Source organism: Trichosurus vulpecula, chromosome 3 (genome assembly GCF_011100635.1).
Source record: "Trichosurus vulpecula isolate mTriVul1 chromosome 3, mTriVul1.pri, whole genome shotgun sequence".
Lineage (NCBI taxonomy): Eukaryota > Metazoa > Chordata > Mammalia > Diprotodontia > Phalangeridae > Trichosurus > Trichosurus vulpecula.
The window spans coordinates 379192549-379220478 of record NC_050575.1 but is presented as its reverse complement, the minus strand read 5'-3'; the positions used below and the strand labels follow the sequence as shown (position 1 = coordinate 379220478).

The following is a 27930-nucleotide window of genomic DNA, read 5'->3' as shown; positions in this document are numbered from 1 at the left end:
TAGAGAGTCCGGTGCCACCAGGGACCGTGTGCGATTCCCTTTCTCCCAGAGAGCCGCAGAATTCCAGGGATCGTGGGTAAAAGCCCAGCCTCCACGGACAGCGAAAACAACCCAGCTTGTCAACTACCAGATTTGGCGAGAAACTCCTGGGGATCGGGTCATGTGACACCCTCGTGGAGACCGCCTGGGTCATGGGCCGGTTGGGGAGAAAGGTACCCCTTTCTCATCTCTTTCAGCCAAAGCAGCTAAATGATGCAGTAGATTGGATGCAGTCAGCCAAACGACATTTATTAAGCACCCACTCTGTTCCAAACACAGTGCTAAGTGGCAAGGTCAGGAAGACCTGAGTTCAAATCCAGCCTCAGACGCTTACTAGCTTTGTGACCCTAGACCGGTCACTTTACCTCTGCCTGCCTCGGTTTCCTAATGTGTAAAATGGGTATTATAATAATTACATGTTATTTGTAAAGCACTTTGCAAACCAGTATATAAATGCTAGTTGTTATTGTTTTCAAGCTCCGTGAAAGTTTCCACTGTATTTGTAGCTCCCATGATCACTTCTCTCCCATAGGTTGACCCTTTTCTACACCATCTCTGAGGTCTACAATGGATTTCCCTAATGAAATGTTTGTTGACCGCTGCCCAGACTCTCTCTGGTTACCCTCCTCTCAGTCCCCCAGCTCTTTTGTCTGCACATTCCAATCCTGGGGTCCCAGACCTCTCACCATACTCACATGTTCTGCTACCCAAGTCTGCTTGCTGGGGGCTGGGCGTGATGCCATGCTTCCTCCAGCCAACATTCACACCCTTCGCTCTAGGTGACCATCCACTTAAACCACTTGTATCTTGTATATACAGTTATTTGCATTAGAAAGTAAGCCACCTGAGCACAGGGACCTGAGATAGATAGATAGAGAGAGAGAGACAGAGAGAGAGAGAGAGAGAGATTGCCTTTTTTTGTATCTCCTAGTGATTAGTACCATGCCTGGCACAGAGTCAAGTGCTTAATAAATGCTGGTTTACCGGCGCTCTGCTGAGGAGAAGAATATATTGGCACTCCAGGTGGGGATAAAGATCAATAGCTATTCTCCTTCTATGCTGAATTAGAAGAGGAGGAGGTGGGGGGGTGGGTCCTTGGGGCATCTCTGCAGGTGGGTGAAGAGGCATTCCCCTTAACCCTGGTTGAGGAGTCTATACAGTTTGACCCATGCCCATAACAGGCCATTTGTCATGTTCTGTTCCACTGAATTTATCCAAACCTACCTGTCACAATGCCCACCCCCTACCTCTCTCCCACAGGGGCAGGGGGATAGTAATCCCTAAGATCCTTTGCTATGGTTACCACAGGCAGGGAGAGAAAGAATGCGTATACCAGGGAGGAATGGAGAGAGAAGTAATGTGTCTCTTCTCTTCCCTTTCTCTTCTCACTCCCAGCTATTTCCTGTAACTCTGACTCCCACTAAGCCCCAGGAAGAAGACAGAATAAAGTAAAGAAGGTTGAGAACGGGAAGCTTGAATCTGCTGGGATCCATTTGGGAAGGGAAGAGGGGGATGCCCTAGGGCATAGAGTTGGGGGGGGGGGTCAGAAAGCCTGACTTTGATGGACACTGGAGGGCGCTAAGGGGCTATGATGTTGCCACTTCCCTGGACGGGGCATAGGCAGTAGGGTGTAGCTGTAGTGGATACAAGTGTTACACTTGACCCTTGCCTCATGATGAGGGTGCCCAGGCTAGGGCTGGCACTCAGGGCTCTCCCCATCCACCTTGTCTATCTAGACATTATGGATCATCCACAGGGCATTTCCCAGCAGCTCCAGTGCCTACCCCTTCACCTTCAGTCCCTCCTCCACCCCCACCCCCCAACACACACTCCTCCCTCCCATATCCTGAGTAGGCTGGGCAGGAACTGAGCTGCCCCAGAGGAGCCTGCCTGGAGAAGAAGACGCTTTGGCTTTTAAGCTCAGCTAAGCTGAGCTTCCATAATCAAGCTTGAACCATCTCCCCACCCCACAACATCTAGGCTCAGTTCCAATATCAGGCCTAGGCGCCCCCCTTCACTACTGCTTGAGCCATGGGCATGGATACAGAGGAGGAGCAGGAATCTGGAACCCCCCAAGGTAATGGGCCGACTCCTCTGGGAGTCACTCTGGGATGGATGGATGGGTGGATGGCTGGATGGCTGGATGCCTCAGAGAGAAGTTCCCAACACCTAGAGACAGCCTTGGTGGGGAGGAGAGTGGGTGTCAGGGGATGTTTTCCCAGGGATAGACAATCAGCCGATTACCACCCAATAGAGGTGGCAAAGTAGAGTGGAGGCAGGGTGGGGTCTGGAGTCAGAGAGCCTAGGTTTTTGTAGGCCATGCTACTTACTAGCTACATGACCTTGGACAAGTGACTTACATTATGTCTTGGGGTCTCAGTTTTTCATCTGTAAAATGAGGGATTGAACTTAATGACTTTTCAGCCCTAAATACTGTGATACTTTGATACAGACCACATCGTGGTCCATAACAATAATATGACATTTAGCGCATTTATAAAGTACTACTAACCCAACCCCCACCTTGGCATTTGGGCATACTAGGAGTGGTTAGAAGAGGCAGACTGATCAGGTCAGGGCCCCAGATTCAGTGACTTCCTGTCAGGGACAAGGGATGGGAAACAGCTGTGCCTGAATCCTCTTCCTGCCTCCCCCCATCCCACCCCCATCCATCTAAGCAGACCCTGAGTGGCCAGAACTAGAGAAGGCTGAAAGGTTGGCCAGAGGGGCAGCCCTGAAATGGGCCTCAGGCGTCTTCTACAGCCCTAAGCAGCTGACCAGGGTGGACCAATACCGAAGCCGGGAGGCCCAGAGAATGTGCTCCATCGAGTCTCGAATCAAGGTGGGGCCAGGGAGAGGCTTGAGTCGGGGCCCCTGAAAGTCATCATCTATCCCTGGTCCCAGTCATTCCCATTCTGTCCCAGGCCCCCCTTCCCCAATTCTGCCAAAGGACCGTGCCCGCCCATATCAAGATCATGCTCAGAGGGACTTTCTCTTCTCTGCCCCCTTCGTTGCAGGGTATCACCTGCCACTGACCCTTCCAAGCTCTCTCCCCACAGTCTACTGTACAGTCATACTTGGAGAGTGTGCAGACAGGCCTTGAACAGCTAGGCCTGGCGATGAAAGAGCTACAGGAGGCTCGAGAGGTCCTGGAGGAGGCCCAGGGGGCACTCAGGAGCCAGGCTGAGGCTGCCCACACCCTGGGGCATCTCCGGGAGCTGGCCGATCAACATGGGCAGCTTCGGGCAGTGACCCTCCTACTGCCTCAACTCTTGGCAGGTGAGGTCTTATAATGTTCCTGGGCTCCATCAGGGGTGGGGATTAAGAGTTGGAAGAGACTCACCTTCGAGCTCACCTGATTCAATACAGAAAAGAAAATAGAGACCCAGGGAGCTTAAGTGATAGCACAGCTAGGATTTGAACCCAGATCTTCTGACCTCAAGTCCAGCATTCTTTCTACTGACCCACGTCTCAACTGAGCACCAACCTTGGTCAGGTCACTTACCCCTTACCCAGTCAGTTGGTTTTCCAGTCAGAACCAGCCCAACCTGAACCAATGAGGGAACTTGGGGAAAAGAACTCTGGATCTTTCTGAAGTATGACTGATCCACAAAGTGATGTATAAATCAGCTCCAAAGTCTGAAGAACCCTGAGGTTCTTCGGGTTTTTATTTTGTTTTGTTTTGTTTCCTTGTTTTTATTTTTTATTTCATTTTTATGTTATTTTAATTTTCACATAGGGGTTTAATAAACGTTTGGGAGACTGAATTTTACCAATGAGGAAACTGAGACAGAGAAAGGAAGTGATATTAATGCCCCAAGTCACATAGCTAGTTAGACAGGTCTAAAGAGGTCCTGACATCCAGCTCGTTTTCAGGGACTCCCTCAGGACTACTTCCCAATCTCCTGCTTCCTACTTCTCTTTGCAGTACCTGAGGCAGTGGCCAGAACCCAGGACCTGATCAAGGGCAATAGATTCCTGGAGGCCTATGAGGTCCTACGGGAGCTGGAGCAGTTACGGGATGAGGTGTTGGACCCACTTGGGGGACCAGAGCTGTCCCTCTTTGAAGGCTTGACACCTCTGGGGGAGGAGCTGGGCCTAGCCATGGGGAAGGTGGTAGGTTCAGCTAGGCGGCTGGCACGAGATGATCCAGCTCTGCTAGTGGCTGCAGTTCGAGTAGCTGAGTTTGAAGAGGAGAGGGATACTCGGCTCCAGTCACCAGCCCCCGGACGCCCCCGAGCCTGGCGCCAGCGCTGCCTTGAAGCCCTACGTAAGGCCCTTGAGGAAGCCTACTTTGAGGCACCAGCCCCTGCCCCCCCAGGCCTGGCAGGACACCTGGCCACTCTTCGAGAAGCTCTCCCTGCTGAACTGGCCCTGGCTGAGGCCCTGGTGGCTCCCTGTTGCCCTAGAGATTATGGTGTGGTGAAGCTGTGGGCCCACACCTTGCACCAGGGCCTCTGCCAGCACCTGCAGCAGCTTCTGGACCGTGAGGACCTGGGCACCCAGGACATCTTCACACTGTTACACTGGGCCCTGCATATCTACCCAGGGTCAGTGGCAGGCCAAGGGTGGAGAGGGTGGGCAGGACAAGCAGAGGAAGGCTGAGGAGCTGAGAGTGGAGGCAGCCCTACAGTCTTTCACAGCTATGAATCCTGTGATTTCCTTCAGCCCTGAGATGATGGGTCATCCTGACCTCAGTCCTGAAGCTGACATCTCTGAGCTAGAACCTTTGCTCTCCCTGGAGGCTGTGGAGAGGCTAGAGAGAGCATACACAGAAAAACTCAAGGTGAGGATGGGAAGAAATAGGACCCCAGGCAAGAGAGAGATTCACAGGCTCCATCCCAGGTGACACATTCTTCTTCCTCTAACTCCAGAACTTGTTGTCTCTAAATATTTCTTTGGCTTTTTTTGAGGGCTAGTAAAATGTTTTGGAAAAATGCAACCCCTGTCTTTTGGGAAAAGGTGCAGGGGCAATCCAGCTAGGTTAGCCAATGAGAAGAAACTACAGAAAAGGCCACACGCTAGTGTTTTTGAAAGCAGCACGATGAAGTAGAAAAAAAAAAAAACCTTTGAGTCCAGAGAACTGAGTTAGAATCCTAGTCTTCAACCATCACTAGTTTTGTGACCTTAGACAAGTCAATTTCCCTCCCTGAGCCTCAGTTTTCTTATCTTTAAAATGGGAATAATTATACTTGCCTTACATACCTCCCAGGGTTGTTGTAAGGAAAGGGTTTTGTAAATGATAAAGTATTATAAAATGTGTTTTATTAGATAAGGGCAGAGTAAAGGGAGTAAGAGGAAAGGCAAGAGAGAAAAAAACCTAGTTGGCTACATTTTCTATTGTACTTCAAGCACGGTGTAGTTGAAAGATTTGGAGTCAGAGAACCTGAGTTCAAATTCTGTCTGCTTCTTGGCAGTACTTAGTACTGCCCCTTAGTGCTTAGTACTTTGGAATACTTAGTACTCTGACCTTTAGTTTTCTCTGTAAAATGAGAGGGTTGGCCTAGATGACCTTCCAGCTCTGAATGCTGGCCATGATCCTGAAACAGGGTCGTGGGATCTGAACATTAGAAGGGACTGTTAGGATCATCTAGTTCAGAGGCATCAAACACACACCCTGGATAGCGTGCATCCCCTGACACTCCTGAGTGCATTGGGAACCACACGAAAATGTCATTGGGAAATAGTTGAACAAAATAAATACTAGTTTTAACTTGCGACTTTCTATGCCAGATATTTCTATCTGGTTTGAGTGGCCCCATTTTTATTTGAGTTTGACACCACTGACTAGTCCAATCTCTCTCTGAGGAGGAATCCTGCAAACAACATTATATTCAGGTGGTCAGCATGCCTCTGCTTGAAGACCTCCTGTGAGGGGGAACCCCTCTGGGACAGCCCATTGCTCTTTGGGAGAGCTTACCTTGCTGGGATGAGTTAATCCTTAGGAAGTTGGGTTGGTATCTTTTAGGAACATTGTTTCCTCATAGAGGGTATATGTGTGTGTATGTGTATACCTTGCACCCTCTTTACTATGCTTCTTCCTACGTCTTTTCTTTTTTTTTGTTTTTTTTTTGGGGGGGGAGGCAATGGGGTTAAGTGACTTGCCCGTTGTCACGGCTAATAAGTGTCAAAGGCTAGATTTGAACTCAGTTCCTCCTGACTTCAGGGCCAGTACTCTACGCACTGCACCACCTAACTGCCCCCCATGCCTTTTCTCTGTTCATGTCTTCCCCCCCTCCCCATCCCTGCCCCAGATAAGCATAGCTGAGTGGCTGCAGAAGGCCCTGGATGGAGAGGTGGCAGAGTGGTTCCGAGAACAGGAACCTGACATTGACCCTGAAGGCCTCTATCATTCTTCCCTGCCTGCTGTTGTTCTGCAGGTGTGTGTGTGTGTGTGTGTGTGTGTGTGTGTGTGTGTGTGTGTGTGTTGGGAGAGGGGAGGAAGGGGGAAAAAGAAGTGCTTGAGGTTGGGGAAGGTGCCAAGTATGTGTGCTGGGAGATGCTGGCTAACAGTGTGCCCTGGCCCTTCCTACCCTCAGATCCTAGATGAGAATATCCGAGTGACAGCTGTGATCAGCTCTTCTTTGCAGGAGAGAGTACATGGCATGGCCCTGAGGGAACTGGGCACCTTCCTGAGGAGGTCTGTTTCACCCCCCTAAAGTGACATAAACAACGTGTACAATAGCCCTGACTACTTGGCATAGAATCCCATAGGCATTTTCGTCATGGGAAGTTGTCAAGGGTGAGGGCACTCTGAAGCAAAGAGGTGGCTGGGCTTAGAACAAAGGAGGTGGTGTGCCCCAGTAGGCAAAGCACTTACTGACTCTGGACCTAGGTTCAAGTTTTACCTCTGATGCTTACTACCTATGTGACCTTAGGAAGGTCATTTAAATCTCCCTGGTCTTTGGCAAGGCAGACTAGATGGCCTTTGATGTCTCTTCCAAAATGATGCAAGTCGGCCCCTGTTCTTGCTTAGAGTCCCGTGTCCCCTACTGGGTGGTAATGGGGTGAAAAGTGGGAAGGAGGGCTCAGCCCAGGTGCAGTGATAAGTGTCCTGCATAGATGGTGGTGCTAGTTGCTAGTCTTTCCCGGCCCTGGCTCCCCTGTGCCTTGTCCTCCTGTCTCCAAAGTTTGGCTAGGTGGAAGTGGAGGCCATGGTGCTGGTCCTGCTCACCCATTCTTCCTGGCCGCAGCCTAATCAAGGCACTGGAACGTTTCTCCCAAGAACACTTGAGGAATTCGTCTAGGCCCCACCACTATGTGCCATACCTGCTGGCCTGTCTCAATCACTATGCTGCCCTAAGGTACTCACTGCACAGACAGATGGAGGGGCTTTGGGAAAACCCCACCAGGGAGGGTGCTAAGGCCATGGGACTGGGGACAAGAGAGGACTCAGGTATCATAAGGTTGTAACCTTCTGTATAAGGGGTGACTGAGGTTAACTCAATTCAATTCCACATATGTAATCTACATTAAGTATCTACTATGTGTTAGATTCTAAGTTAGGAAGACAAAAAAGGTCTCTGCCCTCAGAGGGCTTTCTTTGGGGGTGGGGGTGGGGCGGGAGAATAGGTTCTGTAATGCAATTCACTATAAAATCTCTTCGAGAAGGCTTCAGTTTCAAAGGTGTCCCTGTTCTTGTGGTAAGAGCGCTGGATTTTGGAGTTGGGGACACTGGGTTCAATTGAATTCCACTCATCTACTGACTAGCTGTGTGATCTTGGGAAAATCATGTTATTTCCCTGGTCTTGTGTCCTCATCTGCAAAATGAGGGGTTTGGATTAAAGTTAGTTCTACCACAATTCTTTTGGTCTGGGAGAGGGTCTGTTCTTAGTTTTTTTCTGGGCATCAAGCTATAAAGCCTATTTCTCCTCACAACACTTCAAAGTAGGTAAGCAAATATTATCATTTTCATTTTGCAAATGAGGAAAGAGATAGGTTGGAAAGGATCTCTGAGACCATTCCATACCACAAACATTTATTAAGTACCCCTTGTCACTGCACTAGGTGCTAGAGACCAAATAATTTTTTTGGTCTGTCTTCAAGGAGCATACATTCTAGTAAGGGAATCAGTATGTACACAGAGAAGTAAATTCAAAATATATGCAAAGTAGGTGGGAAGGAGAATTCAAGCTGTAGTTTGTTACATATGGGGAAACTGAGACTGTAAATTGTGAACTGACTTGCTCAAAGACACACACAGAGAGGTCATACAGAGTTAGTGGCAATTAGAATTTAAATTCCCAACTCCAAATTCAGTGCTCTTTCCACTACATCAGGCTAAGTAAGGATGAATGGTCCCCAAATGCATCCTCAGCCTCTCTCACACCTTCTTTGTCTCTGCCCTCTCCCACCATGCAGTTCTTCAGTCTCCCTCTTGAAGCCCGTTGGGGTGCCCACCACCACCACCACAGGGGTCTCAGCCGCCATCGATGCAGCCCTTGGAGACTTGAAGAGGAAGATCTGCAGACTGATCTTGGATGCCCTGCTGGAGGAGCTACAGGTCTGAGCCAGGACCATACCTCACTAATCCCTGCTTCCCCACCCCTCTAGGGCCTGAGTAGGGGCACAGGACTGGGGCAGGAGGCAGAAAGGACCTAACTTTGCCTCCTCTGGTCTCAGCCCCTGTTCGTGGCTCTGCCCTCTCGCCAGTGGCTATCCTGCCGAGTGATGCTGGACAATGTGTGTGAGCAGACAGCCAGCTTCTGCTCACGATTCTCCAGAGTCCGGAGTCCCATGGCTCAGGTGCGACGTATTAACTGCCTGATCTCTTGAGCAAATGATGAACCTATTCGAATCTCACTTTTCCCGTTTGTAAAATGAGTACAAGATTCTCTCTAAGGTTCCTTTCAGCTCTAAATTTTGTCCCTGATTTCATGACACCTGAAACCCAGGCCCTCGGGTTCCTCTTCCCTCATTTTCTTCCTCACATCCGCATGCGGGCTGTAAGAGAGAGAGAGAGAGAGAGAGAGAGAGAGAGAGAGAGAGAGAGTCCATCCGCAGAGAGGCCAGGGGTGGATTGAATTAGAGCCAGAAGGGGATGGAGGGACAGCTGTTCCTCTCAATCTTAACATCCATCCTTTCCTCTGGGGGTTCAAAGATGCTGCTGGCTGAGAGTGAGCGCGCGGTGGTGCTGGAGTATCTTCGGGGCTTAATGCAAGGAAAGCTTGTGTGCCGGAACTCGAAGGAGAGGATCCAGGCGTCGGAGCAAATGTTGCAGGACTCAGCCCAGCTCAGAGACCTCTTCCTTAGCTTGGTGAGAGATGAGAGCACCTCGCTGAGGTGCTAACCCCCACAAGGCCGGGGGTTAGTGGTGTCCCATGCTCCCTCCTTGGAGATCTCGGGCGCCCCGCTGATTCCTGGTCCACAACAGACAGTGCCCACCACTTGTTCCAGGAGCTAGAGGAGAGCGCACAGACCGGGGCGGTCCTGGGTGCCCTGCAAGAGCTGTTTCGCCTCCAGGACCCAGCGCTGCTCAGCCTCGAGGTGTCCAGCTTCTTACACAAATTCCCCGACGTCAGGTACAGGGAGGTTGGCTTGATCAGTCCTCGGAGGGATCTGGGAGGGGTATGCTCATGGGGAAGGGGCGAGTAGACCCACCCCCATCTCCCCATCTGTGCCCAGCGAGGAGCATATCGGGGTGCTCCTGGACGTGCGCGGGGATGTGTCCCGGGAGCAGCGCCAAGTCGTCTTGGAGACCATGCAGGCCAACCCTCCTCCGTCGCTGCCGCCCGACGGCCACCGCCCGCTCTTCAGCCTAGTGCCAGTGCCCTCTCCTCCGTTAGCCTTCTGCTTTCCCGCTGGCTCCTGCTCCTGAGCGGGTGGCCGAGACTGATCCACATCAATAAACGCCCACGGTCTTCGCGACGAGTCTGCGCGTGGGAGGGGGCGAGACAGCTCCTCCAGCTCCCTACTCGCTCAGCCTCGGCGGACTGCAGCAACCCCAGCCCCGGCTGACGGAGGGGGCGAGTCTGGCATGGGGGCGGGGCGTCGGGGGCGGGGCTAGCCATCATCTAGGGCGGAGAGACGGCGCTAACCACGGTATGAGGGCGGGGCCACAGACAAAGGGGCGGGGCTGTGTAGGGGAGGGGCTAACTCATTCGGAGATTCTGTCTAGTTCGCTCCGCACCGCTGTGCACTCGCAGAAGCTCCGCCCATAGGTAGGCGGGGCTTAGGGCCCGGGGCCCGGAGCTATAGCATGCCGCCTTCTCTTCTCTACTCCCTCCCCTCTTCCGGACCTCACCCCCAAGAAATAGTCCCCCAGGAATCCCCCCGCTTTTCGCGCAGCCGCAAAGGCTGACGCGAGCACGTCGCATGCGTGCATGCGTGCCGGCGTCGGGCTCCGGGCGGCCGGCTTTCGGCTGCAGTGCGGACACGGTGCTGCGGGGCCAGACAGAGGCAAGCGGAGCGAACAGGTGGGACAGGGCTTGGGGGGCAGGTTCCGGGGCAGGCAAGAGGTGACGTCGAGTGCGAGCCCCTGACACCCATACCCTCTCTCTCCCATTTTCGGCTGCGCGAGGCCCTTTCCCACCCCTTACTATTTGTTAGCCGGGGCCGTCCCCTTCTATTGGGTACGGACAGGCGCGCTCTTTGTGAGCTCCGAGGCCACCCATTGGCTCGGGACCACGCCCCTCGGCGGCCCCGCCCCCTCACATTCTCGGTTCCTTATTGGTCCACGGTCATTCTCCCTTATTGCCCCCCTCGCCTCCCCTGCTCCCATTGGTCAGGACCGCTCCTCTTTCGTCACTGAGCCCAGCTTTCTCTTTGAGGTTCCTTTCCCACCCCCTTTAATTTACTACCTTGTGGGAACGTGGACGATGGATCTGCTGGGATTGGGCGTCATGGGGGTCGCTACAAAATCGGGCAGGACCGTGCCCGCAGAGCGCTTCCATTCTAGTGAAGACCTGGCACATTTTGGAGAACCATTAAATGTTGGCCATCATGGAAGAGGTGGGACTGGAGGCCGGCCTCTGGATGGAGTAGAGAGAGCCCTGGTGATGAATTGGGGGGGGGGGGAGGAGCGCCTGTTTAAATCCTCGGTCTTTTCTAGCTTTGTGAATTTGGGCAAGTGTCTGGGCCTCAGTTTCCATTCTGTAAAATGAGGAAGTTGGGCTAGACCTTTCCCAAGGGCCTTTCCAGTTTTAAAGCCAGGAGCTTATGTGTATATAAATAAATGGGTGCAAAGGCAAGAGCCTTTCCAGAATTTTAAGCATATATGTTTTACATGTTATATACATTTATATATGGATGTATTTACATATATGGCTTAGCTTTTCAACTGTATGATATACATTCCTTGAAGACCTTATTTTAACTCAGCTGTTTATTCCCAATACCACATCAAAGCACACTTGAAAATACATACTAATGTACCCAATAAAATGTTTGTCATTAGTGGAAGACTGGCCTCAGACACTTAGTAGCTGTGTGTGACTGTTTTTGTTTTTGGGTTTTTTTTTTTGTTTTGTTTTGTTTGGCTTTTTGGCAGAGCAATTGGGGTTAAGTGATTTGCCCAAGCTCACACAGTTAGTACATGTGTCAAGTGTTTGAGGCCAGATTTGAACTCAGGTCCTCCTGACTCCAGGGCTGGTGCTCTACTCACTGTGCCACCTAGTTGCCTCCTGTGTGTGACGCTAAGTCACTTAACCTCTGTTTGCCTCAGTTTCCTCTTCTGTAACATGGGTATAATAATAGCCCTTACCTCCCATGGCTGTTCTGAGGATCAAGTGAGATAATACTTATAGAGTGCTTAGCATGGTGTCTAACTTACTCTAGGCACTATATGAATATTAACTATTATTATACAATGACCAATGTTGGTTCCAAATCATTGAAGCCAAAGCACATATCCTTTCTTATTAACAAAAGATTGGCTACGAATGGGAAGTGAGATATGTTCAAAGTTTTAATGGCTCTGTTATATGCTTTTGTATAACTTTTTAAATGGGCAAACACTGTGGAGGGTGGGCTGGAAGAGTTCTTTGTTGGGAAACCACTCATTGCCAAGACAAAAAATATAAAAAAAAAAAGCACTGGTTTTGGAGTTGTGGGATCAGGGTTTGAAGTCTGACTGCCATTGTGTCCCCTTGATCAAGTTACTAGTAGTTTCCCTTCTCTAGGCTTCCATTTCCTCATCTGTAAAATGAGAGATTTGGACAAGGTGATTTTTAAGGGCACGATGTCAGTAAACCCATCTAGCTCTAAAGCCTAGGATTGATAGTTGAGTGCAGAGCTGGAGTGTTAGATTGGGAGTTTTCAGTTTACATAGAAAAGAGTGTTAGTTTAGAGCCACAGGAGCTCATGAATTCTGTGTGGGAAGGCATGTGGAGAAGGGATTGGGAAGAATAGAAGAAAGTGAGATTTCACCTCACTATTTTTCATTGGTAAGTGGCAGCAAGGTAAGGAGGAGAACATCCATAAAACATTTGTTTCTTCAGAGAGACAGTGAAATAAACAGAGAGAGAGCCAGAAAAGAGAGAATAGAAACCAAGAAAGTACAATGTCAGAGAAACCAGGAGAGAAGATATATTTAGTGTGGGATGACCTGTGCTTGGATTCTGGGGATGCCATCTGGGCCTCCGACACCTTCCGCTCCCCTTATTTCCTGATTTGATGAAATCTTGGCTCCTTCAAGGACCTGGGAGGAGCTAAAATATTGGGTTCTGGGAATTGGTGGCCTTGAATTCCCACCAGTGGCCAATTTTCCTGAGTCAGCATGATAGGAGCCAGAATTCTGTCATCAAAACCTTTCTGTTCACGGAAGTACCCTCAGGGAGCTGTGTTTCTTGATACCTAAACAGATTCAAACTGGGTACAGGGTAGGGATGAGTGAATGACACAGTTTAGGAAATACTCCTTTAACAATTCCATTCAATTTAACAAACACATTAATGTTTCTTTGTACCAAGCACTGGCTGCTATAGAAAGTATAGATCAGGGCTTCTTAAACTGTTTCTGCTCTTGACCCCTTCATGACCCAGACTTTAAGAAGTGCCAGTAGATCACAGACTTTGGTCGTGGGGGGACCTTAAGGATCACCTAATCCAACTATCTTGTTTTACAAAGGAGAGAACTGAACCTCAGAGAGGTAGGAAGGAAAGGAAGTTACCAGGTCAACCTTGGCTTTAAAATTGGCTCTTTGCCAGTTTTTTGGGCTCCAGATCTCAGCTGGATGATTTGGCCTTTGTAGCCCTCTGAAGGGTTAGTCTGTTTTCTTCTCTTTGGGCAGGTCAGATACTCCGCCAGGGATCTCAGGCCTTCTTGGGTTAGGAGACATTGGTTGCAGATTTCTTCAGTGACTTTAGTACAAACACTGAGGACTTTTTCTATAGACAAGGGGGTAGACATTCCTTTGCTGCTTCTTAGCAATACTTGAAAGTCATGAGAAGTCCCATTCCCTCATTTTCTGTTCTGTTCTGTTCCCTGGGGAGTTGGACCCATTCTCAACCTTCTTCCATGATGATTTCTATCCTTCTCAATGGTGCCCCTTCCCCCTACTTTGAAAGGTTGATGAAAATAAAACCACTTTCCCTAACCTGCACCTAGGCCCAGGAATGCCTGGAGGGTCTTAGAGATTTGGAGTCAAAGACCTGGGAAGGTAACACCACCACCATCGCCACCGCCACCACCACCACCACCACCACCACCACCAACTAGCATGTCTGTAGTGCCTACTGTGGGCCAGGCTTGTGCTAAGCACTTTACAGTTATCTCATTTGATCCTCGAAATAATCCAGGGAGGTATAGGTGCTATCGTTATCCTCATTTTACAGTTCAGGAAACTGAGGTAGACAGAGGTTAAGTCGCTTGCCTGGAGTCACACCTCTGGTAAGTGTCTGAGGCTGGATTTGAACTCATGTCTTTCTGTTTCGAGGCCCAGCACCCTATCCAGCTGTCTCAATCCCATCTCTTTACTAGTTGTCACCGTGGGCAAGTCACATAATCCTCCCTAGATTTTCATTTGCTCTTCTGTGAATGGAGGGAATTGTATTAGGTTATCACTAAGGACCTTTTCAGCATTAAACCATGATTCTTGAGTGGTGGTTGAGAGGCTGGTGTTATATAGCAGATAGAGCTCAGATAGACTCAGAAGATGGGAGTTTCAGTCTTAGTCCTGACGGTTACCCGGGGCTACACATGTAACCTGTCTGAGCCTCAGTTTTCTCATCTGTAAATGGGCACAATCATTGTGTTACATACCTCACAGGTTCTCACTTTGTAAACCTGTGAAGAATTGTATAACAGCTACTGTTACTCTTGTCAGGTATTTTTTTATCCTCTTCATCCTTGTGATTATCTCATCTTGTTCTGTGAAGTTCAGATTGAAACAGTAGGGGAGTGGAGAACAAGTTGCTAACCTTCTTTGACATGTAGTATTCTGCAGGTTATTGAACAGTCCTAGTAAAGGCACATACAGTGCCAGGCACTGTACGGAGAGTGAGAGGTACAGAGAAAGGCCCCAGACAGTCCCTGCTCCCAAGGACGTCATGGTCTAATGGAAGAGACAATGCGCAGACAATTATGTACAGATGATGGGCAACAGGATAAATTGGAGGTGGTTTCAGAGGGAAGGCACTGGATTTAAGGAGGATCAAGAAAGCCTGCCTTCCTCTAGAAGAATCCAGGAGGTGGAGATGAGAAGGGAGAGTGGCCCAGGCAGGAGGAACAGCCAGTGAAAACCTTCAGAACTGGGCGATGGAGGGTATTGTTTGAGGAGCAGCCAGGAGGCCAGAGTCACTGAACTGCAGAGTACATAGAAGAAAGGAAGGTGGGAGAAGACTGGAAAGGTAGGAGGGGCTAGGTCATTGAGGGCTTTGGAAGATTTTGTATGTGATCTGAAGGGTAATAGGGAACCACTGGAGTTTATTGGAGGGGTGATGTGGTCAGATCTGTGTGTTAGGTAGGTCACTTTGACAGCAGAGTGGAGGCTGGAATGTACTGGGCAGAGACATGAAGTGGGCACCCTTCCCACAGGCTGCCGGAGGAGCTGAGATGTGGGGAGATGGGGCCTGCCCCCAGGTGGTGGCAGTAACCCAGGAGAGAATGAGGGGTATTTGAGAGAGATCTCCTGAAGGTAGAAACTGCAGGATTTGCTGCCTGGTTGGATGACAGGGGTGAGAGAGGATGTGAGCTTGGATGCTGGAGGATGGCAGGTGGTACCCTGGACAGCGATAGGGAAGTTAGGAAGACGGGAGCAATTTTTTTGCAATTGAATTAAAATTTTGGTCTGTCAGCATAGGACTCATTGCAAGCATCTTCAGGACAGTGCCAGTAGCAGAAGAGACTACAGGTAGAACCTGTACACAGTTTCCATTTCTTCTTCTAGATGCTTCTATTTCAAAAGCTTAACGTATTATTAGTATTGCATGGAGTGACTTCCATTAAAAACATTCTTAAATCTCTGTGGATGGGCTTTCTGTCTGGGCCCAGTCATTGTTTTTCTGATTATGCTCTAGTACCACTATTTTAAATTCTACAGAATGTGTCCTATTTGAATTGGGCACAATAACACTGGCCTTGCTTTACCTAGGTCACAGGGCTGTGTGAAGAAAGCACTTTGTAAACCTTTGTGAAGCAGCAGAGAAATGGAGAGTACTCTGTAGGACCCAGGTTTTGCAGAACCCTTCCATACTGGGTGTCCTCTGTGGGCTTAGCGTGCCCAGCCCTGATGGCGGACGCTGCTCACGTGAGCCACTCACAGACTTTTGAAGGGACAGGATGCATTTGAGGGAGTCTCCAACAGTTACAGTTTGGCTCATTTTGGGGGGGAAATTCTAACCTTTAAAACATTTAATGACACCCATCCCCCACCCAAAAAGAATAAAGTAACGAGAGAGACTCTGAAGGGAGACTCAGCTAGACATAACAGTAATGATAACATTTACATGGTGCTTTGTTTTCTGAAGAATTTGACAGATACATCATTTTGTCCTCATATCAACCCTGGGAAGCAGGTGCTATTATCATCCCCTTTTTACAATTGAGGGTCTGTCTCATGACAGAGATTGACTGGCTCACCTGTGGCCACACAGCTTGTGTTTGAGGCAGAATTTGAATTCGGGTCTTCCTGACTCTGGGTCTGTCCCTTTACCCACCTTGCCACCAGAGAGGCCAGATGAGGGGTAAGGTGAGTCAGCCTGGCGGTGAGGTGGGGTTGGAAGGAGCCTCCAGGAAGTCACTGAGTCCAGTCCTTTTCCACCAGGCAGGTGTATCTAAACCCAGATTCTGGAAATAGTAGGATTTTGTAATACCCACCTATTCCTAGAAGTGATGAAAGGCCTACCTTTTTAAAAGTTAAAGTGAATCTCCTTCAGAGATTTTTTTGAAGTTGAACATTTCATGACAACAATATAAGAAGCAATGTGGTCTAGTTGGCAAAAGGCTGTCTTAAGAGTCAGAAAGGCCTGGGTTCAAGTCCTCGATCTGATACGTGCCAGCTGTGTGGCCCTTTCATGCCCCTTGACCTCTCTGTTCCCCTGGCAATTCCATAAATTGCAAAGAAGATGCAACTCGCCATTGGAGAGAGGATACTCTTTACCAGGAGCTTCCTAAACTGAAGAAATCACAGGTCTATTTTTTTTTGTTTTGTTTTATGTGGATTTTGGGGCAGGGCGGGGGGTGGGGGGGGTGGGGAGGCAATTGGGGTTAAATGACTTGCCCAGAGTCACACAGCTAATAAGTGTCTGAGGCCAGATTTGAAGTCAGGTCCTCTTAACACCAGACCCAGCTCTGTCCACTGTGCCACCTAGCTGCCCTTCAGGTCTGATTAAAAAAAAAAAAAGTCCTGAGCTAAAATGGTGACTAGGGGAAGAAGGGACTGTAGAAGCCATCCCATTCCACCCTCTCCTTTTACAGAGAAGGGAACTGAGGCCCTCCCCAGCCTTTCCCTCCTAGCTAACAGCAGAGCCCCTGGTGCTTTGTGCAGCGCTTTTGTTATTATTGAACCTTATACAAAATTTTTTTTAAAATTTAAATTAATTTATTTTTAGTTTTCAGCGTGCGCTTTTATAAGATTGTGAGTTCTAAAATTTTCCCCCCTCCCTCTCTGCCCCCCTCCCCAGATGGCATGCCATCTGATAGAGGCTATTTTCACATTAGTCGTGTCATGCAGCCCTTTTTTAACCTTGCCACACTGGCCTTCCTTCATAGACTTCAGGGCTCAGGCTCCAAGCTGGAAATCTGGTGAACTCTAGAGGAGAGGAAGTTGTTTCTTCTTGGAAGGTCACTCTGAGAGCAAAGATCCTACGCCTTGACCATTCAGTAGTTTGTTGTTTCTGTATTTGATTTCTTTGGTCTTAACGTAAGTCAGTCAAACAAGCATGTATTGAGCACCTTCTGTGTGCTAGGTGCTGTGGATACTGATGTTAAATAGGGCAGTGAATCATCACGTCCTTCTCATTGCCAAAGATGATGGTGACTCGATCATTGTTCTTTGAGCTAGAGTAGACGGTTGGGAGTGGGGAGGAATAGATAGGAGAGGAGAGGGGTCTGCCCACAGGGTAGGTTGTTGGGTGCCCATCTTGGTGTCTGAGGAGGATTGCTAGATGCAATGAAGAAGCATGGTGTGAGTGTCTGGGGCCAGGTAGAAAGGAGGAGAGGGATGGAGGGAAGGAGTTCCGTGCCAGGCATTGCACCAAGCCCTTTAAAAAGTAGTATCCCTTTGATCTGCACAACTGTCCTGGGGTTCAGGTGCTATTATCATTCCCATTTCACACTTGAGGAAACTGGGGCAAACAGGTTAAGTGACTCACTCAGGGTCACCCAGTTAATAAGAGGCTGAGGCTGGATTTGAACTCAGGTCTTCCTGACTCCAGGAGCCACCACCTGCCTCTGGAGGACAGAGTTGAGGTGAAGACTGTCTTACCACCCATCTACTTTTTCGGTCCTCTTTGGGTGCTGAGGATACCTGCCCTCAGACAGTAATCTGCTCCTCCCAGCTGCCTGTTTCTCATGATAGACACACCTGATTCTCCTTTCATTTCATCCTCATCTTTGTCAGAGTCCAACTCCATATCCAGTGGTTTTTTACTACATTACGTTATATCCTGCCTTATCATCGTCTAACCACCCGTTCCTCCTTTGTCTCATACGCCTCATGTCATTTTGTGTCCCCACAGGCCGGGATCGAGAGCAGTGGGGGATCACACATCCAGATGTGACCCTTCTCAGAGGGCAGGATGGTGCTGGACTCGGGGACCCAGGCCTATGAGCAGGCACCCCCCTCCCTCTCTGTCAGCCTGCCCGCTGTCTCTGGGGTGGGGAAGATCTCAAAGCAGAATGGGCCACAGTTGTACCCCTCTATCCAACCACCGATGTCAGCCCCCACCTCCCGGAAACCTTCCCCAGTCATCCCAATACATCCTAGACCCTCTGTGTCCCAACCGTCAGGCCTGGCCTCTTCCCGCCCCAAGGTCCCAAGTCCGAAGTGTGAAATAAGACGACTCTCATCGGCCTCACTGGGTCGTGGTCGGATTCGGCGCAGTGAGAGTTCCTGCTCAGTTGGAGGGTCCAGTGGAAAGGGACGCCTCCGGCCCGCCTCCTCCCTACCCCACATTGCTAAAAGCAAGGTGGAGGAAAGCCGGGCGGCTAGCAAGAGCCCCTGCCTGCTGGTGGCCTTAAGACCCAACAACTTGGAGCAGGAGCGAGACCGGTTCTTTCAATCAAGGTACACCTACAACCCACAGTTTGAATATGAGGAGCCAGTTCCTGCTGCCGTGTTGGAAAAGTACAATGAGGCCTCGGACAAGTTCATCCCCCAGGTCAGGGAGCCAGGGACGCCCCCTGTCCCTTTGGTTTGTTGGCCCTCTCTCCTGGGTGTAATGGGTTCCATGGGAGCAAGAAGGAGCTCCTGCCCTGTCTCCCCTGGCCCTTTCCTCAGCTCCTCCCCTGCATCTCTTGACTCGTCCTTGGTGGCCCCCAAGTCCCCAGCCCCCTAGCAGCTGCTTTCCCCTCCAGTGTTATCCTTCTCTTTCCCCTCCCCCTACTCTCCTGGTCTCACCCTCAGCTTCATGCTGAATTCCCACCAGCCCCTGGCCCAGGGATGAGTGCAGGCTGAGGCTGTGGCTAGGATAAGGGTGACAGCCCCTAGCGGCGGGGTGTGTATGGCAGGCGGTGAGGATCATTGAAGCGGTCCTGGAGAAGTATGGTACCTACGAGCAGTTCGAGGCGATCACAGGAGGCCAACTGCTGACAAAGTGCCAGATCTGGTCCATCGTTCGAAAGTACATGCAGAAGGAGGGCTGCTCTGGAGAGGTGAGCCGTGGGAGGGAAGGCATCCTTCCTGGACCAGTCTGTCCACAATGAGGGGGTCCTGGAGAGCAGAGGCATGGTGGGGCATCTTCATTCCTCACTTGGAGCCCTGGGGAACAAGCTTAGGCCTGGCTCTGCCCTCCCCTCTGACAGGTGGTGGTGCAGCTGAGTGAGGACCTGCTGTCCCAAGCAGTGATGATGGTGGAGAACAGCCGGCCCACACTGGCCATCAACCTGACTGGGGCCCGCCAGTACTGGCTGGAGGGGATGTTGCGGCATGAGATAGGTCAGGATGAGGGACTGACCCTCCAGGCTAGCAGTCATACTGTGTCATGGGATAGAGAAGACCTGCACTGGTCCAGGAGATTGGGGGTGGGGTGGTGGGGATGGACACACGGGAAACTGGGAGATGGGGAAGCCTGCAAAGGAGGCAGAGGTGTGGGTGGAAGGCGGAGCTGGGTAGAGGCCGGGTATAATTCATCATGTGGGAGGGATCTGGTGGAGTAGTCTGTGCCCCAGTAATCTCACTCCCTTTATTTCTTCCCCTCCTTCCGTGAGGACGGCCCCTCCCAGGAATGACCAGCTTCCCTCATCCCTCTTACTCACAGAGGTAGGCAGGCAGAGGCCCTCTTGGGGGGCCCATCTTCTCCTCTGCCAGTCCATTCTCACCCTTCTGGGCCTTACCCTCTCCTCACTAACTTTTTCTCTAGCTTCTTCCCCATCTCATTTGGGTTGAGGCAGGGGGTACTGAGATGTGGCCTGGAGCTAGAGGAGAACCCAGGTGTCCCACCTGCCCAGCTAGAGCCACCAACCCCCTCTGGTTGTGGAACCTGGTCTTCTTGTGCTCTCTTCATCCCCCTGCCCCCCAAACCTCCAGGATGTACCAGGGTGAGGGTAGGGGGTGGCTCCATGGTGAGGGTCCCAATGACCAGTCTGGTCATATGCACAAAACTTTGGGGAGTGAGTAGAAAAGGAGGCTGTTTCTTCAGTGAATTGGGTGGGGATGGAGGGGGCCTCTGCTTGGGTTCACTAATCACTTTTCCTTTCCTTCTATCTCTTCTCTTGAAGAATCCTGTTACTCTGGGCATGAGATGTCTGCAGAGAGGCTGGGGTGTGGCTGGGGGGGCAGGCAGGATGAGCATGTCTGTGAGGGAGGGAGTGAGTGAAGGTTTGTCATAAAGGCTTGGCTGATTGCGTGGTGAGTTTGTGATTGTGGGTTTTTTTTGTGTGTGTGTCTCTTCGTTGTACATGTCCATGAATTTGTGTAAGAGTAAATGATTGTTTCTTAGGTGTGGCAAGTGTGTATGAGTGAAGGTGTGTAGAGGGTGGCAACCCCCCGAAGCTTGGCGGAGGGAGGGCTGTGCATCGCTTCTGGGGGCAGCTGGGGAGGGGGCTTTCCTTGGGTTGTGGTCCCCAGATCTCCTCCTTACCTCCTCACAGGCACCCATTATCTTCGATTTGTCAATAACACTCAGCAGCCCTGGAACACCTCTGATGGCCGGCGGCAGTACGGGCTCCGGCCTGCCAACCCCACCGAGGAGGGGCTGGCTAGCCTGCACAGTGTGCTTTTCCGGAAACAGCCCTTCCTGTGGCGGGCAGCCCTGCTGTACTACACCATCCAGCGTGCGGCCCTGATGTCCTTCCGCCAGCTCTTCCAGGACCTTGCGCAGTATGTGCAGGACACCTCAGTGCGCTGGGAGTACTGCGTGCGGGCCAAGCGGGGCCAGACAGACACGTCCAAGCCTGGTGAGGGCGCCCAGGTGCCTCATGCTTCTAGAACTGTACAAGAGAAGAGCCAGGAGGGCCCTTCACGGGGGCAGGAAACTGAGGCCCACTAAGGAAAAGGGACTTTCCCAGAGTCACCCAGGGAATTTGTAGCAATGTCGAGACTAAAACCTGGGTCTCCTGGTGTGATTCAGTCCATTCCTTAAGCTCTGTTTCTCAAGCCACAGCCCCTCGTTCCCTCAATTTGTGAGCAAATGGTATTCCCAAGATTCCTTTTATAAAGGGGTTCCTTAGAGCTTGAGCCGCCTTTGCTCATAGAAGAGCCCGGGTCCTGTATGATGGTAGGCAGGTCTTCTAGGCCTGGTCTCTTCATTTGTAAAATAACTATTAGAGAGGACATGGCCCACTTGGGTTTGCAGAGTGACTGGTAAACCTTAGGTGAGGTGGGCATCTAGGTATCCCTGTCCTCATCTTACAGAGGAGGGCACAGTGGATAAGTGATCTTTTTCATAGCTGTAAGGGTCTCCTGAGGGCACAATGCAGTGGTCAGGAGTGCCCTATAGCATGGGTCAAATGATCTCTAAGGTTCTGTTCAAACTCTAACACTCCAACACCCTGGATCCATCTTTGAGGAGGTAAGTCCTTCAAGGTCCAGGAAGTAGGCAGGAGGGGGCTGCAGGGAAGGAGGGTCCTGACTTCCCCAAACTGGCTGAACTGACTGAAGTAGGGGCAGCCCTGGCTGGGGCGATGGTACTAACCACAACCTGGGGAATCCAAAGAGGTAGGTCCTTGACCCATGGTGGGTCTGGGGACAGTAAGAAGTGGGGTTAAGGCCTGTGTGAGGAAGCGCCTGTTATGGTCTCTTTCTCCCACTGAATTGTGTGAGATGGTGTGTGGTGCCGTATCTAGAGGATGCCTAGTGTGGCTGCTGTCTGCCTCATCCATTTTCTGGGGCCGGCAACAGTCCCAAAGCTATAAGGTCTGCCTTTTCTAAACTCAGCCTGTAAACATAGGTGTCCCCAGCACTCCGTGTATGGGTACTGAGAACTCCTTATCAATTTGTCCAAACTTTTTTTGGACCTTTCTTTTTTTGTTGCCAAGATTGCTTGGATGGATGAGGAGTTCCATTCACTGAGAACCCTACATTTAAAGGACAGTCATGCAGAGGAAAGGTCAGACGTATTCTGTTTGGCCCCTCTGCGAGCAGGGGGTAAATGTTGCAGAGACACATTTTAGCTCCTTACAAGATAAACTGTTGAATGACGAGAGTTCTCCGTGACTGGGCGTGGGCTGCCCCAGGAGGTAGTGAGCTCTCCATTGGTGAAGGTCTTCAGGTGATGACTGGACAAAGTCTTGGGGATATTGTACAGGAGTTTTTGCTCAGATGGGAATTGGATTAGACTCCTGAGGTCTCTTCCTGCTGAGATTCTGGGCCTGAGTGCTTTCCTCCTCCCTTGAGGGGGGGTCTCTGAGTCTTTTTACCCCCTTTCAGGCTGCTTCAGTAAGGACCAGGTGTACTTGGATGGGATCCTGCGCATCCTACGGCATCGGCAGAATATTGATTTCCATATGCTGACTGCTTTGGGCAAGGTGAGGCTGGCCCCATGGGAGGGGGCTCCATCTTCTCCCCTCAGGGCAGCCCACGGGCCTGGCCTTGTCCAGTGCCTTCTCTGGCATCCCTGCTGCAGGATCCAGACCAGTCCTGGCATCTTACGACAAGCCTTGTGAGTATGTCAGAAGCTTGCCGGTGTGTTGCTGGCCCTCAGACCAGAGAGAGCCGCTGTGTTGTAGTGGACAGAGCACCAGCTTTGGCTTTGGAGTCACGGCACCAAGGGCTGCAGGCCAGCTGGGCCACACTGTAGCCGTGCGACAGGAGGCAAGTCTCTGAACCTCTCTCCTCCTCGGTGATGGACAAGGTCCCTGTGATCCTCTCTCTCTCCTCCCCCTCCAGGTCTCCTATGAGGATGTGAATCAGCTTCGGCCCCATGGAAAGCTGGAAAAGACTCGGATTCCTCACTTCATGCAGGACTTGACGCGGTACCACCAGCAGCTGGAACACATCATCACCACCAACCGCTTGGATGATGCCCAGCTGGACAGCCTGTTGCCAGACTGAGAGGCTGGGGGTGGGGGTCAGGGGTTGGTGGGGTGGCTGACCAGGGATCCTGGGTCAGCTCCATCAGCAATGAGCAGCAGCCTGGCCAACATTTCTTTGCCTTGGATATTGGGGAGCTGGGGGGGATGGCTGCATAATATATGCTAGGGCTCTCTCTGGGAGGGAGCTCTAGAATCTGTCTTCAAGCCTAGAACAGAAGGGGAATTCCTCTTAGGAGGCCAGAAAAATAGATACTGAGGCTGCCCTGTCCACATAGAATGAAGAGATCCTAGCGGGGATGAGAAAGGGGGAGATGGACTTGATTTGGCTTAATGGGGAGGGGAAAGGGAGCTGGCTCTGTGAGTGTGTGTGCCTGTGGGAAAGGAGAATGAGTGTGATAGCATGTGTGAGGAGTGGGCGGCGGGGGGGGGAGTGTCTCCTTGTGCATGACACAAATACAGTAAGCTTCTGGGGCTCACAGCTAACCCTACACCTGCAATCCTGTGCTGCTCCCATGCTGGCAGGGACTGATGCCCGCCCCCAGTCAGTCATTCTAGCCTCTTGGTGCTCTTAGACCCTCTGACGTCTACCTCTTGCTGGGCTTTAGTGGAGGACAAAACATCCATGTACCCCTTTCCCAGCCAAGGCCCTAACACTGCTGCTCACCTTCTGGGTGTACCCTCACTCCTCCCTCCTCCACTGACATCTGTCCTTTCACCCACACTACCATCAGACTCCAGATTCCCACTTCCAGTGCCCACCATTTCAACTTCCCCAACCTCCTGTTCATATCCTCAATGAAGCAATTGAAAGGGGATGAGAGTGGATGGGGATGGCATGCTGTTCCATGGACCCCAGCAATTCAAGCATTTACTGAGTGTCCTATACCCATCCCTGAGGGGAGAAAGATGAAAAACAAGGCTCCCTGTCCTCAGCTTGAAGTCTAATAATGGAGGTAGGGCACACAGATATCTGAAACAAGGTAGAATGTGAGAGGAATACAGGTTGGATCCAGAAAGGGGGCTCTAAGGATGTTGGGCAAAGGCAAATGGCTTCTGTCCCTCCTACCTATTGGGGTACACAGCCTGGGCAGGAGAGGTGCACTTGGTTAATTGTGTATTGGAGGGGAATGATGCTCTGTGATCTTTGCTCCTCTGCCCCCTTTTCTTGCTGCCGCCTCAGGCTAAGGGAAAATTGCTGAGTTCCATCCCCTAGGACAGGGGTGAAGTTTGGATTTGGTCCAAGGGCTGTGCTTGAGGGCCACATGTGGCCTTGAGGCTTCAGGTTCCCCACCCCTGTCCTAGGAGACCTGTGTTGTTCCCCTTCCCCTAACGCACACCCCACTTTAGGGGAAAGTTTGTGAGTCCAGATAAAATATCTTTTAGGGCTGAGACACCGGTCTGAGTCCTATAGAGAGATTGGCCTCTGTACTTGAGCCCTGGTCTGATGGAAAGGTGTCTCCTACCCTCAGGGGGCTCCCCATCTCCAGAGGCCCCCAGCCTTGTCTTGTCTGTTACTGAATTGATGCTGAGACTTGGATTTTAGCAGTGCATTTTACCTGGTCTCTATTGGTACATTTGTGAACTAAATGAACTTTGTGAGTGGATAACAGTATAATTAGGTGACTTTTGGATACTGAATTCAAGCAGGAATTAATGGATTGATGCCAGCTTGAAGGGGCACATCCATGGGCCACAGCAGGTCTCAGTCTTCGGCCCTATTTTGGTGTTTTTTAATCAGTAACGTGAATGATGGCACTGGATTTCTGGATAATGTAAAGTAAGGAGAAAGCACTAACATATGGGTGATAGAATCAGGATATAAAGAGATCCAGACAGTCTGGAACCAATGGTTAAATTTAATATGAATTCTTTTGTGCAGAACCCTGTGCTGAATGCCGGGCTCACTAATGCTGTTGAGGTGTTTACAGTCTAATGGTGGCAGGGGATGAACAGAAAGTCTTTTCACTTGGTGGGTTATTTGGGTTTTTTGTGCCATCTACCTCAGGGTGGTTGTGAGGTCACACCATGTCTTCACTTGTTACAAAGGGTAGCAGTTAACTAGTTAACAAAGGAGAAGAGTGGTCGAGGCATCAGTGCTGGCTTCTATCAAGCCCTAGCCCTGTTACCGACCACCTCTGATGCTGGGCAAGTCTCTTCTGAGGCCTTGTTTCTCCTCCTGTAAACTGGAGGGCCATCAGGCTTTGGGGACCCTGTTCGAGGCTAGGCCTGATTGGGACCTTGGAGGATAGAGTCGACCAGCCACCTCTCAAAATGTTTTGGAACACACACGTATGTGATCCACCAATGGTATTAACTTACACAAATGCAGTATTCGCAGTGATTTCCTCAACTATCCTGTGACATTTTGGAGATGAACAGGAGTGGCAACAGTATCGGTTTTGTTTTACAGATTAATATCCAGGCTCAAATGGGTAAAGTGATGTCCAAAGTCACTGTTTCAGAGGCCGGACTAGAATTCTTCCACCCTCTACAGACGCATGGCCATCACCAAAGCAAACAGTGCATGTTGCCTTTTTGTTCATGGCTTATTTTCCAATTCAGAGGTTGGTATTTGTGTTGAACAGATTTCCTCTGAACACCAATGTTGGAAGTGGGCAGGAGACCAATTAGACGGCGTATTTTGCCTTGAACCCCATCTCTAATACCCCAAGCCATCTCCAACCTGGCCTGGCCTGGCCAGTAATTTCAGCAGGGCCTCTCCTGGTTGTGCCCTTCATAAGTTCAGTGCTGCTAGTAGCTGAGTTATTGCCGGGGACTCAGCCCTGTGGAAGGAAACAAGCCTTGAGCCTCTGATTCCATTGTCCTCCGTCCTGTACCTCACCAGGAAATGTTTTTGTTTTGCCATTTCCACCCCTACCCCCATCCCAGGAAACTAAAACAATGATCACGCTATCCAGGAGCTTAGGTCACTATTGGTATCTTAACCCCATAGAGAAGAGGCCCTGACCTGTGGCTGTGGCAGGGGTCAGACTTGCTCAGGAATTGCTTGGCTCGGGGGCATAGAAGATTGTAATCCCTCAGAGAACGTCCAAGAAATTCTCAGCTTCCTTTTGCTTACCTGTAGAACAAGGGGGTTGGACTAGATCCCTGTGGTTACCTCAAAGGGGGCAGTGTGGATCAAAAGTTAAGGGGTGGTTTCCCTGGAGGCTAGTCTTGATGTGCCCCATGGATGCCCTCTCTGCCCTGTGCCAGACAGCTGCCCTAGCAATGCCTTTGCCTGGAGATTGCTTTGTTTACTACTAGCCTGGCTGAGGAGCGGAGGCTCAGGTGCTGTCATAGATTCACTTTAACTGAACATTTAGCACCTACTACATGGGTCAGGGTTAGAGGGGTTACCCTAACTCCTTGTATGTTGATGCCTGGAACTGGAAATGGATTTTCCCTTCACTCCCTTATTCCTTCCCCAGAAAGGAGGGGCAAGAGGAACTTTGGAATAAAATTATTTTTGATCTTACTCCATCACTTTGGCCCTTTTTTGTTAATGTTTCCTTGATGTCTTTTGTTGTTGCCTCAGAATCATTTCAACCCCACTTCTAGATCAAACCCGCCATTGTGGCAAAAACTTAGGTAGAAACTTGTGACAGAGTGGTGCAGTGCATCAAATGTGCTATGCCGGTAATCTCTGCCTATCTCCCCTGAAGGAGCTGCTGCTTCTATGGCACCTTCACAAGGTTCCCAGTCGTTGCAAGCTTACACCCTCTAGTACCATCTTCATTGATGCTGTTGTAGTCATGGGATGTTTTGTTCTCTTGGCTCTGCTTATTTACGTTGTGTTGCTTTGCACAAATCTTCCCATATTTCTGAATATATTTATTATTTCTTACTGCAGAGTAGTATTACATTGCATTCACAGACAATAGTCTGTCCAGCTATTCTCCAATTTATGGGCACAGAGTACAGAGATGCTACTTTGATTATTTTGGCCTGTATTGGACCTTTGTTTCTGACCTTGACTTCCTTGGGACATAGGTCTGTTAGTGCATTCACTTCATGTAAGGGTATAGACGGATTAGCTCCTTTTTTTAAAACCAAGTCAAGAAGCATTAAGTGTTTCCTGTGTGCCAGGCTTAAATTTAATTTAAATAATATCTTCCAATTGCATGTAAAAATAATTTTAATACTGGTTTTTAAAATTTTTGAGTTCCAAATTCTCTCCCTCCCTCCCTTACGCCCTCCCAAAGAAAGTAAGCAATTTTCCATATGTTATACAATGATGCAAAACATTTCCATATTAGTCGTGTGAAAGAAAAAAAAAAACATGAAAAGTGAATAGTATGCTTTGATCTGCATTCAGACTCCATCAGTTTTTTCCCTGGAGATAGATAGCACTTTTCATTATGAGTCTTTTGGCATTATCTTGGATCATTGTATGGCTGAGAAGAGTGAAGTCGTTCACGCTTGTATTGCTGTTACTGCGTACAATGTTCTGATTCTGTTCACTATGCATCAGTTCACTTTAGTCCAGGTTTTTCTGAAATCCTGCTTATCATGTCTTACAGCAGAATAGAATTCCATTACAATCATATACCACAACTTGTTCAGCCATTTCCCAATGATGGCTATCCCCTCAATTTCCAATACTTTGCCACCACACAAAGAGCTGATATAAATAATTTTGAATATGTGAGCCCTTTTCCCTTTTTTATGATCTCTTTGGGATACCGACCTAGTAGTGGTATTGCTGGGTGAAAGGGTATGTACAGTTTTATAGCCCTTTGGTCATAGTTCCAAATTGCTCTCCAGTATGGTTGGATCAGTTCCCAACTCCACCAACAAGGCATTAGTCAAGGAACTTCTGTT

The 27930-nt window shown here is 50.0% G+C and overlaps 2 protein-coding genes across 2 annotated transcripts; both read left to right on the top strand.

The window, feature by feature from the left end:
• Positions 1–1937: 1937 nt before the first annotated feature.
• Positions 1938–9985, top strand: EXOC3L1 (exocyst complex component 3 like 1). The gene is made up of 13 exons (XM_036751632.1): positions 1938–2116; positions 2721–2881; positions 3099–3318; positions 3968–4589; positions 4708–4825; positions 6294–6419; positions 6579–6679; positions 7233–7343; positions 8401–8542; positions 8662–8784; positions 9140–9295; positions 9436–9560; positions 9664–9985. The coding sequence occupies exons 1-13, from the start codon at positions 2071–2073 to the stop codon at positions 9854–9856; spliced, it is 2244 nt and encodes a 747-aa protein (XP_036607527.1). The 5' UTR covers positions 1938–2070; the 3' UTR covers positions 9857–9985.
• Positions 9986–10156: 171 nt separating this feature from the next.
• Positions 10157–26584, top strand: KIAA0895L (KIAA0895 like). Its single transcript, XM_036752450.1, has 7 exons — positions 10157–10454; positions 18156–18797; positions 19147–19290; positions 19441–19573; positions 20728–21033; positions 22505–22602; positions 22964–26584. Exons 2-7 carry the CDS (start codon positions 18216–18218, stop codon positions 23126–23128), a joined length of 1428 nt encoding a protein of 475 aa, XP_036608345.1. The 5' UTR covers positions 10157–10454; positions 18156–18215; the 3' UTR covers positions 23129–26584.
• The last annotated feature ends 1346 nt before the right edge of the window (positions 26585–27930 follow it).

Bases quoted from the DNA above. Each gene is read 5' to 3' on its own strand.
- EXOC3L1 (XM_036751632.1), top strand. From the start codon at position 2,071: ATGGGCATGGATACAGAGGAGGAGCAGGAATCTGGAACCCCCCAAG. The intron at 6,420-6,578 runs GTGTGTGTGTGT...TCCTACCCTCAG, and splicing joins TGCCTGCTGTTGTTCTGCAG to ATCCTAGATGAGAATATCCG. The intron at 9,296-9,435 runs GTGAGAGATGAG...CACTTGTTCCAG, and splicing joins GAGACCTCTTCCTTAGCTTG to GAGCTAGAGGAGAGCGCACA.
- KIAA0895L (XM_036752450.1), top strand. From the start codon at position 18,216: ATGGTGCTGGACTCGGGGACCCAGGCCTATGAGCAGGCACCCCCCTCC. The intron at 19,574-20,727 runs GTCAGGATGAGG...ACCTCCTCACAG, and splicing joins GATGTTGCGGCATGAGATAG to GCACCCATTATCTTCGATTT. The intron at 22,603-22,963 runs GTGAGGCTGGCC...CTCCCCCTCCAG, and splicing joins TGCTGACTGCTTTGGGCAAG to GTCTCCTATGAGGATGTGAA.